Source organism: Prunus avium, chromosome 7, assembly GCF_965620075.1.
Source record: "Prunus avium chromosome 7, drPruAviu1.hap1.1, whole genome shotgun sequence".
In the NCBI taxonomy this organism is placed as follows: Eukaryota; Viridiplantae; Streptophyta; class Magnoliopsida; order Rosales; family Rosaceae; genus Prunus; species Prunus avium.
In genome coordinates this window covers 4,672,918-4,689,912 of record NC_142290.1, presented here as the reverse complement: position 1 = coordinate 4,689,912, position 16,995 = coordinate 4,672,918, and the positions used below count along the sequence as shown (strand labels likewise).

General features: G+C 39.4%; 2 protein-coding genes across 2 annotated transcripts; one reads left to right on the top strand and one right to left on the bottom strand.

Annotated features, from left to right (window-relative positions):
- Nucleotides 1-8,480: 8,480 nt before the first annotated feature.
- Nucleotides 8,481-11,752, top strand: LOC110773169 (C2 calcium/lipid-binding plant phosphoribosyltransferase family protein). Its single transcript, XM_021977670.2, has one exon. It carries the CDS (start codon nt 8,572-8,574, stop codon nt 11,593-11,595), a length of 3,024 nt encoding a protein of 1,007 aa, XP_021833362.1. The 5' UTR covers nt 8,481-8,571; the 3' UTR covers nt 11,596-11,752.
- A 1,816-nt stretch (nt 11,753-13,568) lies between these two features.
- On the bottom strand, nt 13,569-16,995 carry UNE7 (Core-2/I-branching beta-1,6-N-acetylglucosaminyltransferase family protein). Its single transcript, XM_021977671.2, has 4 exons — nt 16,172-16,995; nt 15,990-16,065; nt 15,766-15,881; nt 13,569-14,252 (listed from the first exon to the last, which is right to left on the bottom strand). Exons 1-4 carry the CDS (start codon nt 16,671-16,673, stop codon nt 13,732-13,734), a joined length of 1,215 nt encoding a protein of 404 aa, XP_021833363.1. The 5' UTR covers nt 16,674-16,995; the 3' UTR covers nt 13,569-13,731.

The window sequence follows — 16,995 nt, the reverse complement described above, 5'->3', positions numbered from 1 at the left end:
TTAAAAGTTAGAATTGGAACACCCCAAGCTCGAAACCAAAACGTTGGGCTAATGAAAATATTATAATTAATGCGAAAGCAGCAGCTCTTAAGGAAAAGACAACTAGTTTTCTTGGAAAGAAAAGAAAATTAAATAATGCAAGCTGTGCACAATAAAAAGATAGGTTCCCAAGGTGGTTGGAAATTAAGATGGTGTTGCTGAGTAGAATCTTGAGCAGCAAGAGCCGAAGCCTTATATTCAGCCTCGGTCGTTGAAAGAGAAACACACGTTGCTCCACAAAAGAAAACATAACCAGGTGTAGATTTTCGATCATCCGAAATCACCACCAAAGTCAACATCTGTAAAACCATGCAGCTTAAAATCAACTTCCTTCTAGAACAAAAGTCCCATGTCAAAAGTTGCAGAAACATATTTCAATATGTGATTTTCTGCAGCAAGATGAGATTTTCGAGGATTTTGCATAAACCGACTAAGCAAATGAAATATTTCGCCTTGTGATAGTCAAGTAAATAAGGCTACCAACCAATGCACGATAAGGTCTAGGATATGCAAGAAGCTTGCCTTCTTCTCTCCTTAGCTTTAAATTTGCATCAAGTGGAGTAGAGCATTTTTTGCTTGTAATTAACTCAAACTTTCAACCAAATTTCCAGCATAGCTCCTTTGGAGTAGAAAATTATTCCATCGTTCAAATTTTCTACTTCCAAACCAAGAAAGTCACTCAATTTACCCAACTCTTTCATTTCAAACTGAATTGAGATCGGATCGGTTCGAAGCTTTGCAATCTCCTTCTCATCATTGCCACTCACAATCATGTCATCCACATATAGGAGGACTATCATATATGTAATTTACCATTCTTCTTAACAAACAAACTTGCATCGGAATTAGAAGCAACATAACCACAAAACAGTAAGGATTCAGCAATCTTACCGTACCAAGCTCTTGCAGCTTTTTCAAGTCATGGATGCTCTTGTGATACATAATCCTGTGGTTGCACCATATAAATCTCACGATCAATCTCTCCATATAGGGAAGCATTTTTAACATCCAGCTGCCGTAGTTTCCATCCTCTACAACTGCTAAAGAAATCACAACACAGACTGAAGTTAACTTTTCAACCGGACTGAAAGTTTCTTCATAGTTTTCCCCATATTTTGTAAAGAACCGCAAACAACAAGTCTTGCTTTAAAACGGTCTATACTTCCATTCGCTTTGCGTTTTATTTTATAGACCCATTTGCGTGTCACTGGAACTACATATTGGGGTTTTGGATTTTTAATTATGGAATCCATCTCCTCATCCATAGCTTGCTCCCAATCCTTCTTGCCATGAGCTTCATCAAAACAAGATGGCTCATTGTCATCAGCTCGTCCTGCAAGAAGACAAGAATAAAAGCTAACAAAGTCTTGGTAACGAGCTGCTGCTTCCTCACCATTTTCTCCTTCAATGCCAGCTCCCCCATTTTCTTACTCCCCCATAAAAGAATATCTTGAGTCATAGCTTCTTCATATCCTTGTTCATATGAAGAGGAATTAATTTCGGTCACTAACGAACTATTTGATGAAATAGGCAGGGACTCGACCAATCCAGGTTCAGCAACAACATCTTTCCTCTCATAATAGGAAGAAATCTCACCAAAGACAACATCCCTTGAAAATGAAATTTTAAGAGTTTCACGTTCCATACACTTCCAGCTCTTCTTCCTTTCATCATATCCAATGAACATGCATTTTTTTGCTTTAGCACCCAACTTGGTTTTTTGAACATCTAGTATATGAACATAGAAAATAGAACCAAAAACTTTGAAGTACTTGAGATTTGGTTTCTCACCAAATATTTTATCATATGGAGACTTCAAATCATTGGACTAAGAAGTACCTTCTCCCTTTTTCTAATGACATGTGTCACTTCTCTCTCACTCAAAACAATGTTTTTAATTTTAAAAAAAATATTAAATTGTATTTCCATATATACCCTTGACAGAAACTAAAACGTCAAAAATCATTTGAGTTTTCACAGCCCAATCCCAAGCCACCCCACCTACCCACCCACAACAGACCCTTTGCTTCCCAAATCATTAAAGTTCAAACACTTTTTCTTTTTTTATAAACAAAACCAAATATAAATAGAAAATAGTGCTTTGGTGACGAGATTTGAGAAATAAAATAAAAAATTGTTCAATTACAAACAACAGAGAAAGCGAAGGAGGTAGGAAGATGGAGGGAATCTTTGGACGGTGGGGGGCTGTTGGGTAGGGATGAGGGAGATGTTGTTTGGTGGTAATGAGGGGGAGAGGAAGTGGGTTTCTTTCATATGCTTGTTCGGATACGGTCATGGGAGGAGTGGGGAGGTAGAAGAAGGGTTGTGAGGCGCTGCAAAAGATAGAGAGAGGATTGAGAGTGAGATTGAGAGAGAAAATATTTTTTAAATTGAAGAAATTAGGGAAGTCAATATATTTAAATTAAATATTTCATTTAATAAAGGGTAAATTTGGAAAACAAAAACTAGCTTATTTGATTATTAATGACATTGTTTTAAGTGTAAATAAAGTGACAAATGTCATGACAATAAGGGAGAAGGTGCAAAAGAGAAGGTTAGAGAGAAGGTTGCTAACATTCCTCTAATCGCATATGTTGCACATGCCATACCATCTGCTCGTAATGCCTTGGGTAAATTTTTAGCAAATAACCAGCTTTTACAAGTTTCCACCATATGCCTAATCTTCCTTTCCGTCACACTGTTTTGTTGTGGTATGTGAGCACAAGTGAGTTGCTTAAGAATGTCATGCTCCATACAAAACTTAATAAATGCAGTTTAAGTAAACTCTCCACCATTATTAGTCCGAAGACACTTTATTTTCCTTTCAAGCACCCCTTCAACAACCACTTTGAATTCTTGAAATTTGGACAAGACTTCATATTTTTCTTTCACAAAATATACCCAAGTATATCTCGTAAAATCATCTACAAACAATAACATGTAACTACAACATGAGTAAGAAGGTGTAGTGGTTGGCCCCATCAAGTCACTATGGACCAATTCCAATGGTGCCTTACTTTTTTTAAATAGATTTTTGAAATGGAAGACGATGTGCCTTCCCAAACTTTATCACATGTGAAATCTTTGGCAGCCACTCAACTAAAATTTTCAGCATAGCATTACCTTTAATTTATCCATGGGGTCACCATTAGGCCCGCGAGCCCATGGCCGATGGGGGCTCGCTTGGCCCATTCAGAAAAAGCCTGGCCTGACTTGTTATGGGCCATGGGCTAGCCCGGCCCGTTGAGTGGGTCGGGCTTGAACTTGGGTGTCTAAAGCCTGGCCTGGCCCGACCCATAAGCCCGGCTCATTTGAGTCCAAGAAAGCCCAGCCCACAGGCTCACATACATATAAATAAATATATTTATAAAAAAACCCAAGTTAAATGAAATATGGAGAAAATCATTATCTATTATCATTATAAGAACTAAAAAAAATGAAGTATGGGATAAAATATGATTTTATTAATATGGGGTTGTATAACTACATCTTTATATTTATGAAAAAAAAAAAAAGAACTATGAATTTATGAACAAAGAAAAAAATGGAGACATAAACATATAGACAAATGTAAATAGAGAACTATGAAAAAAAGAGGAAACATAAAAACACACCAAAACATAGAAAAATAAATAAATAATTGACAAAAAATACATATTAAAAAAAAAGATAAAATAAAGTAGGCCCATTTAGGGCCGGCTTGTTGGGCTTAACCCGGCCAGGCCCAATGGGCTTTTTCAAGCCCGGCCCATGGGCTAGGCTTGGGCTTTGAATTTTAAAAAAAAAAACCTGACCCGGCCCAGCCCAGCCCATTGATGAGGCCTAGATGCCCTAATCTAGCATGCCAAAGTGTGGGACTGTCATTCTTACTCATATTGTCAACGTAAGAGCTAGATGTAGCTGTCAAAACAAATAAATCTCTAAATCTTTTACCAGTATGAACAACATTAGCTTCAAAGTTTTTTAAATCCCAAAGAAATTTCACATCGGGCCAAAACCAAAAATATCTAGGACAATTCCTCAATACTTATTCTCCTATAAATACAAGAGTGTCTAGATCAAAAACACTGAACCAACCAACCAATCAAACAAAGACTCAATCTAAACAATTAGTTCAAACTTATCAAGAATCTCACAATCTTGCAACTACCAAAAGCAAGCAAACAATCTTCCTCAAGAAGCAATCCAGCTCAAGGAAAAGCTCAGAACCTCAAGGAGAAAACAAGATTTCTTTCGCAAAACAGGCAAGGTAAATCAAACAGAATTCAAAAAGAGATTAATTTCTCTTACAAATTTGGTTCATCAAATTAGATAAAACAAGCAGAAGTCATGTTTTTTCATCACATGAAAACCTCAAAAAAATTTATAAAGACACCTTAATGTCTTAAAATTGTCTAGAAAGCTACTAGCTCACTCAAAATCAGGCATAACAGGTGCCAGGCTACAATTCTACTCACTTTTCCAGCCTCCACATGGCTCAACTTGTTTATAGCTCTGCCAATCTCAACTTTGGTATAGATTTCCAGCTCATCTCTATTAGTTGAAGGTTCTGACGTTCAAATCCAATGCAGAAACATCCAGTCTAGCCAAAAGAAATTCAGTCCAACCTGACCTTAAAACATCATTTGGATTGTATTTTTAAGCAGAAGTCAAAGTACAACAATTTGAGGCCTATCTAGACTTGGCAATTCATTTTGTGCTTTGTATTTCTGGTAGTTATGTTTGGACTAGTTTGTTATATCTTTCATAAATACGTGTATTTTGCTTTACATACCATTTTTATCTAGATAAATTGTGAAGTCCTCACCAGTCTAAGACATAGAAAAGAACTCTCTTGGGATGTTTCCCCACCCAAAATCACAATCGTTCATTTAAAGTATATTACTTGGGGTGCAAGTATATAAAATCATTCAAATCTATTAGAGTTTTAATTGCTAATAATGGCACGCTCATATAAAAGAAAGTTAATCTCAAGACCATAAATGGTTAAAAGGTTAACGAGAAATTTTACTTAGCTTTCAATAGGCTCAAATATAAAAAGGGTAAACAAAGAGGAAATAGATACTCTTCATATGCAAGGGACATGGGAACTTGTTCCTCCTCCAGTGAATACTAATATTGTAGGCAGTAAGTAGATCTACAAAATCAAAAGGATTCTGATGGCACTATATCTAGATACAAGGCACGGTTAGTAGCTCAAGGCTTTAGCTAAGAGCTTGGTTTTGACTACACAGAGACATTTAGTCCAGTAGTTCGGCATACTATTATTCTAATCATCTTTAGTCTTGCTGCTATGCATGGCAATCCTGGATTCAATTGAAATTTAAGTTCAATTTTTATATTTAATTTACTTTTAAAACTAAACCACACAAATCGAAGAGATAAAAAATAAAAATGATTATTTAGATAAAATAATGCAAGCGAGAATGACCTCATTTTCAATCCAAGAGGAAATAAGGTATATACACTACATGAGGAACTTTCTTTGGGTTCATGAGATATTGATTATGCTCATTTCTATAATAAAATATATATTCATCTTATTTGCTTATATAAGTTGAACTAAGCTTTTAATTTTGCAGGAAGGGATGGGCTAATATTTGTGGGAACAGGGGGAGTTTATTAAAATTTGTACAAGGTCTTTGTCTTTTTCCTAATTATCTTGTACTGGCCTATAGCCCCTTAGGGCACTTCTAGCGGGAGGGGCTAGCCCGGTCAAGAGGCTCCCTTGGCCCCGTTTCTAGCGGCCAAGGCTTGCCAGGGCAAGCATTGGGCAAGCCCAAAGGCAAGACTTACCTGAGCTGTTACCTGGGTAAGCTGATCTCACGCTAACGTCAACAACCAATTTAAATACAAAAAAGATAATTAAAAAGAAGAACAAAAAAAATAAAAAATTTCTACCTAGCCATATTCTCCACTTCCCACACCAAAACTCCATACAAATTCCTCTCCTCATATTTCATGTAAATGGTGGTTGCCCTTGCGTTGCCATGGGAATGCATCAAAAAAATTGCTAAGGCAATCACTATTCATATAAACAGTACTGCCCTTGCCTCCATTTGCCTTTTGCCATGGCAAATTGATGGAAGTGCTCTTATCCAAATTTATTTTGGGTTTCAAAACATCTAACTAGAATTGTGATTCCAATTTCATCTCCTAATCTAGCCCAAAAGAGTTCATACGCTCTGTGTTCTATGTTCATAAGAAATATTCGTCAACGACTCTATGATGTTTGTTCTCTTCATACAGGAAGTTGAAGAAAAATATATTTTTGTCAGTCCGTCTATACATCTTAGATTTTCCCCACGAAGAAGTGCTAATAAATTACAACATGCTAACTTTGGAGCAAGTTATTTAATAATCTTTTCATGCTGAATCAGCAAAATTTATTTAATAATCTTTTTATGATAAATTATTTTTGTTGTTATTCACTTTTAACAAGATTTCCACGTAGACATCCACCTTTTTTTATTTATTTTCACTTGTACTTTATTTATTCATTTAATGAAAATTATCATTGCAACACTGACTCAGCAAAAGTATATTATGAAGCACAAGAACAAAGCAACGTTCATTTTTGCAGAAGGCTGCAAGTGTCCTCTTAAATAAAGAGGGGAAATAATCCAAATGAACTAAATCTTATTTCCTTCCATTTTGAGATGCTTGGAATCTTTTGCTTAATTTAATTACCTCATTCGCCTAATAAATGCTGTTTTTATTTTAATTTGCATCGATCCCCTTTGCACATATGGTTAAAACATGCAACCGTTGGAAACTTTGAATCCAGCTCACATTAAAAAAATAAAAAATAAAAAATAAGGCAATAAACCATGTACTTTTAATCTTTTTCCACAAATTAATCAATAAACAATATGGTATTTTTCTATACTGAATTAAACATATTTAAGTTTAGAAACTACAGTAAATGACCCACTAGTGTAGTAGTTTAGAGTAATTATTTCCCCGGACAAAGTCTTGAATTTGAGTCTTAGCATTCATGTAGTGTGTGTGAGTTTATTATATTATCGCCCATCTCAATAGGAAAAAGTTTAGAATCTAAAAAGCAATATCTTGGAGCGGCAAAAGAAAAAGAAAATGCAAGTTTGAGGGAAATAAAGCCGTTGTAGAACCGACCATTTTGACGTGATTATTTATTTATTTATTTATTTATTTATCCTTTTTTCTGCGGATGACCAACCATTTTGTGGTGTGTGAGAGAAACAAAGTTTGGTTTTTCTTGGTGAGCTTTTATGTTGAAAAGTGCAGACATTAAATTATACATACCCTGCGGTAATTGACCCAAAAAGTAAAATTCACCCACTGTAACTACTTCAAGATTGACAGCCTTTGTAAAGTTGTGAAATCCTTAGCTTTTGTACGACGTCGCTGCTTCCATTCCCATTCTCAATTATTACTCTAGCAAGCACTCATATTCTTACCGCTCCAAAGTAATTAGGTATAGTAAAAGTAATAATACTTTTATTTACTATAATGTGTTAAAACTTTTGAGGAAAAAGCGATAATATAATTTATTTATAAGACGAGTAACAAATACAAGATAACCAACTTAGTCCTAGAGGATTAGGCGAACATCTCTACATATAAGAGCATGTCCAGCAACTCGGGCTGGACAGAGGCTAGGGCAGGTTTGGGTAAAAAAGGCCTTCCAGCAGCAGGGTTTGGCCCGAGATGGCTGTGGGGTCCACGAAGTCGGGCTGGCCCGAGGGCAGGTCCAGCCCCCAGGTCCAAAACTCGGGGGAGCTGACGTCATCGATGACGTCAGCAATAAAAAAATTTAAAAAAATCGAAAAAAATCGAAAAAAAAAACAAAAAAATTCAGATTTTTTAAAAATAAATACTTAGTCATATTTTTCACTTCCCACACCAAAAATATTTAAAAAAAATATTGTCCAAATTAATTGTTTAGGTAAACAAATATGTGAAAAAAACAAAAAAATAAATAGTGTTTGCCCTAAACTAGGGCAACTGCTGGAAACTAACATTGCTTTTTGCAAGGGCAGTCACTATTCACGTGAATAGTGGCTGCCCTAGCCCTCCCCCTTGCCATGGCTAAGGGCGACTGGTGGAATTGCTCTAAGGAGTTTGTCGTCTGTCTAAACTTAAATAAGGATGAATAAAATAGCAGATTTGCAAAATGAAGAGAAAACTGTGTCTTGGTTTAAACTATGAAGATACTAATTACAATTACCCACACTAGAAACTCAGCACCAGGCACGGTGCTCAGCTCTCTCAGGCCAACCCACGCTACTCTGGCCCCCATTCCACTCCCAAATCCATCCGAACAATTCACTCTCCAAGATTCGTCCACGTGGCTACCTTTGTCTTAGGTGTCGTTGCTGACGTGTCAATGCTCCGCCTCTTCTCTTTTTAAACCCCTTCTGCTGGTCCCTCTTCTTTTTCATAACACTACACTATTCTACCACTCGACTCACTTAAACCATCTCTCTCTCTCTCTCTCTCTCTCTCTCTCTCTCTCTCTCTCTCCTTCAAAGCTTTTATTTGATTCCGAAAATGGCGGAAAACTCTGGTCACCGCAAGCTGATCGTGGAACTGTGCAACGCCAAGAACTTAATGCCGAAAGACGGCCAGGGAACGGCTAGCGCCTATGCCATCGTCGACTTCGACGGGCAGAGGAGGCGGACCAAGACCAAGCAGAGAGATCTCAACCCCGAGTGGGACGAGAAGCTTGAATTTCTCGTCCACGACAACGACTCCATGGCCTCTGAGATCCTCGAAATCAATCTCTACAACGACAAGAAGACCGGAAAGCGCAACACTTTCCTCGGCAAAGTCAAGATCCCCGGAACCACCTTTGTCAAAACTGGGTCCGAGGCCTTGGTTTATTTCCCGTTGGAGAAGCGCAGCGTGTTTTCTCAGATCAAAGGGGAAATCGGATTGAAGATATATTACATCGACGAGGACCCTCCCGCGGCGGCGGAGGTGAAGCAGGATGCTGCTCTCCCGCAGGCGGAACAGGATAAGCCGCTGGAGAATCCGAAAGCGGAAGATCAAAATCCCGAGGCCGCGGCGAAAGCAGAGGAAAATAAGAAAGTGGAGGTTAAAACAGAAGAAAAGCCCAAAGAGGAGGAGGCGAAATCAGAGGAGAAGCCCAAGTCGCCGGAAGACAGTGAACCGAAAACGGAGGAGGCTTCAGCTCCGCCGCCGGAGGTTGAGAATCCGCCAATCGCATACGGTTCGGAGAAGTCGAAACAAGTGGAGAAAGAAAAGCACGTGGAGGCAAATGGCGGCATCAACGAGGTTGAGCTTCTTCAGCCATTGGTCCGGGACCGGAGCCGGAGCGCATACGATCTGGTGGACCGGATGCCGTTTCTTTACGTACGAGTTGTGAAAGGTAAGAGGGGCAATGGCGGCGCTACTGCCGAACCGGTTTACGCCAAGCTCGTGATCGGAACGCACAGCATCAAGACCAAGACCCAGCCCAGCGACAAAGAGTGGGACCAGGTCTTCGCCTTCGACAAGGAAGGCTTAAACTCGACCTCTCTGGAAGTTTCGGTGTGGGCAGAAGCGGAGGAGAAGAAGGAAAACGAGCCTCCTACCAAAACAGAGACTTCTCTCGGAACGGTATCGTTTGACTTGCAGGAGGTGCCCAAGCGAGTTCCGCCAGACAGCCCCTTGGCTCCGCAATGGTACACTCTGGAGTCGGAGAAGGAGGCTGGGAATGACGTCATGCTGGCCGTGTGGATAGGAACTCAGGCGGACGAGGCGTTTCAGGAGGCGTGGCAGTCGGATTCGGGTGGGTTGATACCCGAGACCCGAGCCAAGGTCTATTTGTCTCCCAAGCTCTGGTATTTGAGACTAACGGTCATCCAAACCCAGGATCTCCAGCTAGCTTCGGGATCCGAACCCAAGCTCAAGGTTCGGAGCCCAGAACTTTATGTCAAAGCTCAACTTGGCGCTCAGCTTTTCAAGACCAGTAGGACCTCCGTGGGCTCCACGTCATCAAGCTCCGCCAACCCCACTTGGAACGAAGACTTGGTTTTTGTAGCAGCTGAGCCGTTCGAGCCGTTTTTGGTTCTAACCGTGGAAGACGTGACCAATTCTCAGTCTGTGGGCCATGCGAAGCTCCACGTGCCCAGCGTTGAGAGGAGGAGCGATGATAGGGCTGAACCGAAGTCCAGGTGGCTCAATTTGATTGGCGATGAGAGCCGACCGTATGCCGGACGAATACATTTGCGAGTTTGTTTGGAAGGTGGGTATCACGTGCTGGATGAGGCGGCGCACGTGACCAGTGATGTTAGAGCCGCGTCTAAGCAGCTAGCCAAGCCTCCTATTGGGTTGCTCGAAGTTGGTATTCGTGGGGCCACAAATTTGCTTCCGGTGAAGACCAAAAACGGTGTGCGTGGGACAACCGATACTTACGTGGTTGCCAAATACGGACCAAAGTGGATCCGGACCCGAACCATTCTCGACCGGTTTAATCCACGCTGGAACGAGCAGTACACTTGGGACGTATACGATCCTTGTACGGTCCTCACTATAGGAGTCTTCGACAACGGAAGGTACAAGCGCGACGAAGGTGGAAAACCCGAGAAAGATATTCGGATCGGGAAGATCCGCGTGCGGTTGTCCACTCTCGATGCGAATCGGGTGTACAAAAGCTCATATTCCCTTACGGTGTTGCTTCCTGGTGGGGCCAAGAAAATGGGAGAGATTGAGATAGCCGTCCGATTCTCTTGCTCATCTTGGCTTAATTTGATCCAAGCGTACACCAGCCCAATACTTCCCAGAATGCACTACGTCCGCCCGCTGGGCCCTGCGCAACAAGACATCCTGAGGCACACGGCCATGCGAATCGTTACGGCTCGGCTAGCGAGGTCGGAGCCGCCATTGGGGCAAGAGGTTGTTCAGTTCATGTTGGACTCCGACACGCACGTGTGGAGCATGAGGAGAAGCAAGGCCAATTGGTTTCGCGTGGTGGGCTGCCTGTCACGTACGGCCATGTTTGCGCGTTGGCTCGACGGAATCCGCACGTGGCAGCATCCACCCACCACTGTTTTGGTGCACGTTCTGCTCCTGGCAGTTGTGCTATGTCCGCATCTGGTGTTCCCCACCGTATTCATGTACGCCTTCTTGATCCTGTTGCTGCGATCTCGATATCGGCAGAGGGCCCCGCCCAATATGGACCCAAGGATCTCTTACGTTGATGCGGTGAGCCCGGATGAGCTGGACGAGGAACTTGATGGGTTCCCGTCCACGCGACCGTCGGATGTAATACGCATCAGATACGATCGGCTGCGGGCATTAGGAGGTAGGGCCCAGACTCTGTTAGGTGACGTGGCAGCGCAAGGGGAGCGGGTGGAGGCACTTTTTAATTGGAGGGACCCAAGAGCAACGGGCATATTTGTGGTGTTTTGTTTGGTGGCATCTTTGGTGTTTTACGTGGTGCCGTTCAAGGCTTTTGTGTTGGTGTCAGGGTTCTATTACTTGCGCCACCCAAGGTTCCACGACGACATGCCGTCTGTTCCGGTCAACTTTTTCCGGCGACTTCCGTCGCTCTCTGACCAGATAATGTAGGTGATGTGATGATGCTTATGGGTGGTTAATTTTGTTGCACTCTCTTGGTGGTGGTGAAGTCTAGTCAACTAGCTAGCTGATGATGATGTATTATTTTCTTCTTTTTATTATTATTATTATTTGGGTATTTTGAAATGGATATTGTTTTATTAGTTAACTTGAATCCTGGAAGAACAAAAAAAAATTGTAAGTTGAAATAATGGGGTAAAAAGGTGGAAGAAAGTGACCGCTGTTGCTGCGTATGTGTATGGGATGGGGTGTGGGGCACCGTGAGGCACCCAATAAAGGCTATATTGTGTTTACAGATCTGATCTCAGCGGGCGCTACAACATAAATTCAAATATAGAGATATGAGGAAGGTGACCGTTATATAAATCAGCCTCCCCTCCTCCATGACACTGGTGTCAGAAGTGGCACTCATACGCTCGTATGCAATATGCAGAGGCCCCCCTAAAACTTTTTCCAACAATACATGTAGTAACCTAGACAACGGTCTACATTAAGAACAAATAACTTTCTTGTAACGGGTGTGACACTGTTTTGCTATCCGTATTGCATAAGAATGCCTCTCCTAAATTAAGAATGATCAATGTGTGGCACTTTTGGTAAAGGAACCAATTAATTGATTTAAAAATGGACAACACCATATACCTAATCCACCACAAGGCTGCTAGCTGGTCATGGGAATGTAGGTATGTTCTTTATTTAAATATACTTTCAGAAAGCCTAATCTACTTATATTGCTTTTAATGCGACCATCTCAGTCTCAATCTCATGTTATAATACGCATATCTTTATTTATAGATCATGCATATGCAAATTGCAAACCATTAAAGCGAACACTTTAAACCTAAGCCCATAAAATATTAAAAGTTGTACAGACTTTCAAACAATAAGGAGTACTGTTCGAACACATTGCCATTATCTGTACTATTTAACGGGGCTCTAGATATTACTATGTGAGGATTTTTTCCTTTTTGGTGAAAAAAAGTTTAGGGGGATGTGAGGCTATCCCAGGGCATATCAAGGTCTCTTTGAGGACTTACATAGAGGGTCTTAGCCTTTTATTTTTGTTTTTACAAATTACCCACTTCGAGGGATTGTTGGTAACGGAACTTGAACTTAGGCCTTAATAGCGTACAAGGGCGGATCTATTACTAGGCTGGAGTGGGCTCCAGCCTAGGGGAAGATTTTTAAATATTAAATATAGTTAAGTTTATTCCTACTCCAATAAATATTAGCCCACTACACCAAATAAATATAATAAACTGATAATAGCCCAATTTAAGTAAAGTAAATAATAGCTTTGTTTAAAATAAGCCCATTCCTAAAGCATATAGGAAATAATCAATTTGATTAGAAGTAGAACTCATGATAAGGCTCTACCAACTTGACCTATTCTAATCGTACTGATATTGAACTACACCCACAGAGAGCAAACATCAAAAAAATTCTTCTAGCCACCCAAAACGCCATATTTGAACCTTGAGAGCCTAGAGGAAATGGCTCTCCTCCTCTAAAAAATTGTACCAACCTATCTTCAGTGGGTTCTTCAATCTTGGTAAGTTTTTCTCTTTTTTTTATATATTTAATTTCCAATTTTAATTGTTGTGGTTAAGTTTTTATTTAATTTCCACTTCACTAGGTAAGCTCTTTAAATTTTTTTTTGCAATCAAACATATTTTTTTTAAGTTGGACAATGTGTTTGATTTGATATTTATTTATATTTTGTACTTTTTTGTGTTATATTTGATTGTAATGTGACTTTGTTTGATTTATAAAATTTTATTTACATTTTTGTTTCATGAGAAAAAAAGCTTATAATATATCTCCTCTATAAAAAAAAAATTATTTAACCTAGCCCTATAAAAATTCCTGGATCCGCCATTGATAGCGTAGAGAATGATCCTTTCCAACTCAACCAAACCAACCCTCATTGGCTACTATGAGGATTTCATAGCAAGTGATAGAAATGATTTAATCGTTACCATTTCCATAAAAACAAAACTTGAAGAACAACACTAGCTAATTAGCTATATATCATCCTAGAGATATAGAAACCCCAAATTCTAAAAAAAATCATGGACAACACATAATTACAAGCATGCAATATTTATTCAGTTTTTACTAAAAGAATCATTTGCATTGTTGCTTCTGAAACTTCCTTGTGGAGAGGAGTTTTTTTAACAAAGATTTCAACCTCTTAGCCCCCGGTCCGGGCCTTAACCCACCATAGTTTTCACCCTGCAAACTTGAGCACATCTTCTGCGTCTGCCCTTTACTCCCAGAACACCATCCCCCATAAGAAAACTGTCCACGGTGTCGTTTAAGAAGTTCCCGATCGATTTTGTTAAGAACGGAAACATTTTTCTTGAACTTTCGAGCAAAAGGACGGTTGCTTAGAATCATTCTTGGAAAATCTCTGAGTCCCAGAGACCTGGGATGTTGCTTTGGAGGGGTGTCCCATGTAATGTAGTGGAGGTCATGGTTGACAGTGGTGTTCTTGTAGTCTTGGGAGTTGCATATAACCGTCTGGAAGTAGCCTTCAGGTGATGACACAAAGTTGGTGTAGTAGAGGAGGAGAGTCCTTGGCAAATTGTCCCACCCCACTATGCAATATTCGGCAAAAGATCTTGAGAGAATTGTCCAAGCTGAACCTGGAGTGCAAGCAAAGAGAGATTTACTAATATATGAGTACGGCTAAGGATTTAATTTTAATTATTAAATTACTTTGATACCCTATTGAATGTTTTGGGCTTTTTTTTAATGAGATTTTGAGGTAGGGTTTATTTTAAGAAATCATTGGTAGTTTTGTAATTTAAAAGAAGTTAAAAGCCTTTTTTTTTTTTTTGGTAAAAGAAGTTAAAAGCCTTTTTGTTATGTTGTAAATGAGCTTTAGATGTGTTTCTAAAGTCCATTTCATACATGGTTTTTTTTTATAATTTGGGCTCCTATATTTGGTATAATAGTGAATCTCCCTGATTTTAACATTACTCCTTATGTAATGTGTATAACTTTGTTAAATTTTACGGTCATACTTCGTAAAATCATTCAAATTTAAGCTTAGTTTGACAAATATTTTATATTTTTTATGAGTTATTTTTGTATACATGTTAAACCATGATTCGCCAGAAGAAAAAAAAGACTTTCTCCCTTCAAGGAAAGAGGCAATCATGAAGTGTTTAATTAGTTTGGTGCCGCCAACAATAGGTAGGTGGAGCGGAGCGGCGTATGGGTAGAAAAAAATAAAGAAAAGGGAAAGCACATAATCTTTGAAGAAACGTGATGCATATAATATATCATGGACAATAAGTGGAAATAAAGAAAAGGGTGAAAAGGACATCTGACGGTGCTACAAATGAGAACAACCACAATTCACATAACCTAACTCAGTTTCATCTTGTGATGGACTCAATTTGATCTTAGAAGAAGTAGTTGACTTTCCAGCTAAGTACGTAAGGTGACACTTGACCATATATATATATATACTACCATGATTTTTCTTCTTTCTTGCCTCACCACCACTTTACCTTATATTAAATCACAAAATTATCTCTCTCTCTCTTTTCCCTTTTTTTTTTCAGAAAAAATTATGCTCATTTAGTACGGCGAATTTGGTCATTTTAGTTTGAAAAATCTGACGCTTAAACTAACCTCTACATGCTAACATCATTTCCAAAATCTACCTCGACCTGAAATGATTATAGAATACTACGGTAATATAGTCACGTGTTACGTCTAGTATAGGTTTTTTGCTTACCTTAAAAAAATACCTTATCTTAATTTTATTTATATCTATATATAGTAAGACATATTTTTCCACAGTACACATGAACTTGTTTTCATTTTATGAAAACATTCCCAGTGTTTTCTGTTTTTGGGCCACCGAACGTGTTTTTGCCTCATTTTTGTTCTCTGAAAATGAAAACAACCTCTTAAAACGTTACCGAACGGGCCCTAAACTTGTAGTTTGAGAAAAGAAAAAGAGAAACACAAAAGTAAATAAATCAAGACCACAAGACGTGTACTATGTCCCAGCGCACGTTTGGATGCGTGTGTTTTGTTCAGAAGTTCACATGCTGCTACTACAGTGCCATTCAACCCAAAATTCTAGAGCAAATAAAATTAAAATAAAAACAAGCGCAGAAGATTTGGAGGTTGAAGTTGAACCTGTGTACAGCTTGAAAGCTGTTGGGAGATCCCTCTGTTTAATAACCCACCACAATTCTGATTTATTCAGGCTGTAGAGACCTGGGTCTATTATCACTGGCTTCCCTCTTTTATTCCTGCAAAATTTCTTAGTTTTTTTTGTAAGTATTTTAAACCGAGTTTCAAATCCCCTTCCTCAATATCGCTTGTATATCACAGGATAAATGAAGGAGAAAATAACTTACAGCTTCCACCCCAATCGACTACTGTGTTGTATGAAATTGAGATCTCTTGGCAAATCAGAAAATGAATGCATCAGATCTGAACAAAAAACAAAAATTCATAAGAAAACAAGTATAAATTATTAATGCAAGAGATTAAGAAAGAAAAACCCACAAAAAAAATATAAAAACAGCACTCACCATACCATCTTGAGTGATTAGAGGATAGTCAGAAGCACTAAGATTGATAAACCAATCCCATTTGCAAGTCCTCAAGAGCAGAGCCAATGCATGAAGAGTGGTAGCCAGCATTGTTGGCCCTCTGTATGTGACCAAGTTGGATTTTCCCAGCACCCAAACATTACCCACTTGCCCAAAAACTGGATCTCCAGCCACGAAGTCAGCAATGTCCCTGTGCTCAGCCTCTGGGGCTGCATAGTCCATGTGAATCAGATAGTAATTTCCAGGATGGTAGAGGGCATAGAGCAAGCGCTTGAGCTTCAGAGCATCACCCTTGGATGCTGAGATTAGATAGGAAAATGTGACTGGATATGGCTTGGTTGTGGTGTTGCTGGATTTGGTTAAGTTAAAGTAATTTATTAGAGGCCTGAAATTGTGGATGGGTATTGTTAATCTAGCTGGAATGTATACACAAGAGAAAATAATTGAAATTAGCATGAAAGATAGCGCAAATCCTTTGATACCCATTACTGAAAATTTTGATTGAGAACATTAAAAAGAAGAAATTTGGAGAGATGAAGTGTGTGTGTGTGAGAGAGAGAGAGAGAGAGAGAGAGGGTTGGGAGAGTTGTGTAATATTGTAAGGAAGGAGGTAGTTAAAATGGTTAAGAAGAGATTGCTAAATATAAGCTAAGGTTGGAAGACAAATTAATGAAGAGGTTGGAGGAGATTGGGAAGTGTGTGGGATTTAGATCTTTGGGATTTTTGTTGGGTTCCTTGCTTCGAAGAGAAGGCGATGCATATGTGTCAGTTAGTCTATTCGTTGGGTGAGAGGAGAGCTTTAATTAGT

Excerpts from the sequence above, each read along its gene's own strand:
- UNE7 (XM_021977671.2), bottom strand. The coding sequence starts at position 16,673 with ATGGGTATCAAAGGATTTGCGCTATCTTTCATGCTAATTTCAATTATT. Across the intron at positions 16,066-16,171 it reads TCCTCTAATCACTCAAGATG|ATCTGATGCATTCATTTTCT; the intron begins GTATGGTGAGTG and ends TTTTTTGTTCAG. Across the intron at positions 15,882-15,989 it reads AGTCGATTGGGGTGGAAGCT|GAATAAAAGAGGGAAGCCAG; the intron begins GTAAGTTATTTT and ends GAAATTTTGCAG.
- LOC110773169 (XM_021977670.2), top strand. The coding sequence starts at position 8,572 with ATGGCGGAAAACTCTGGTCACCGCAAGCTGATCGTGGAACTGTGCAAC.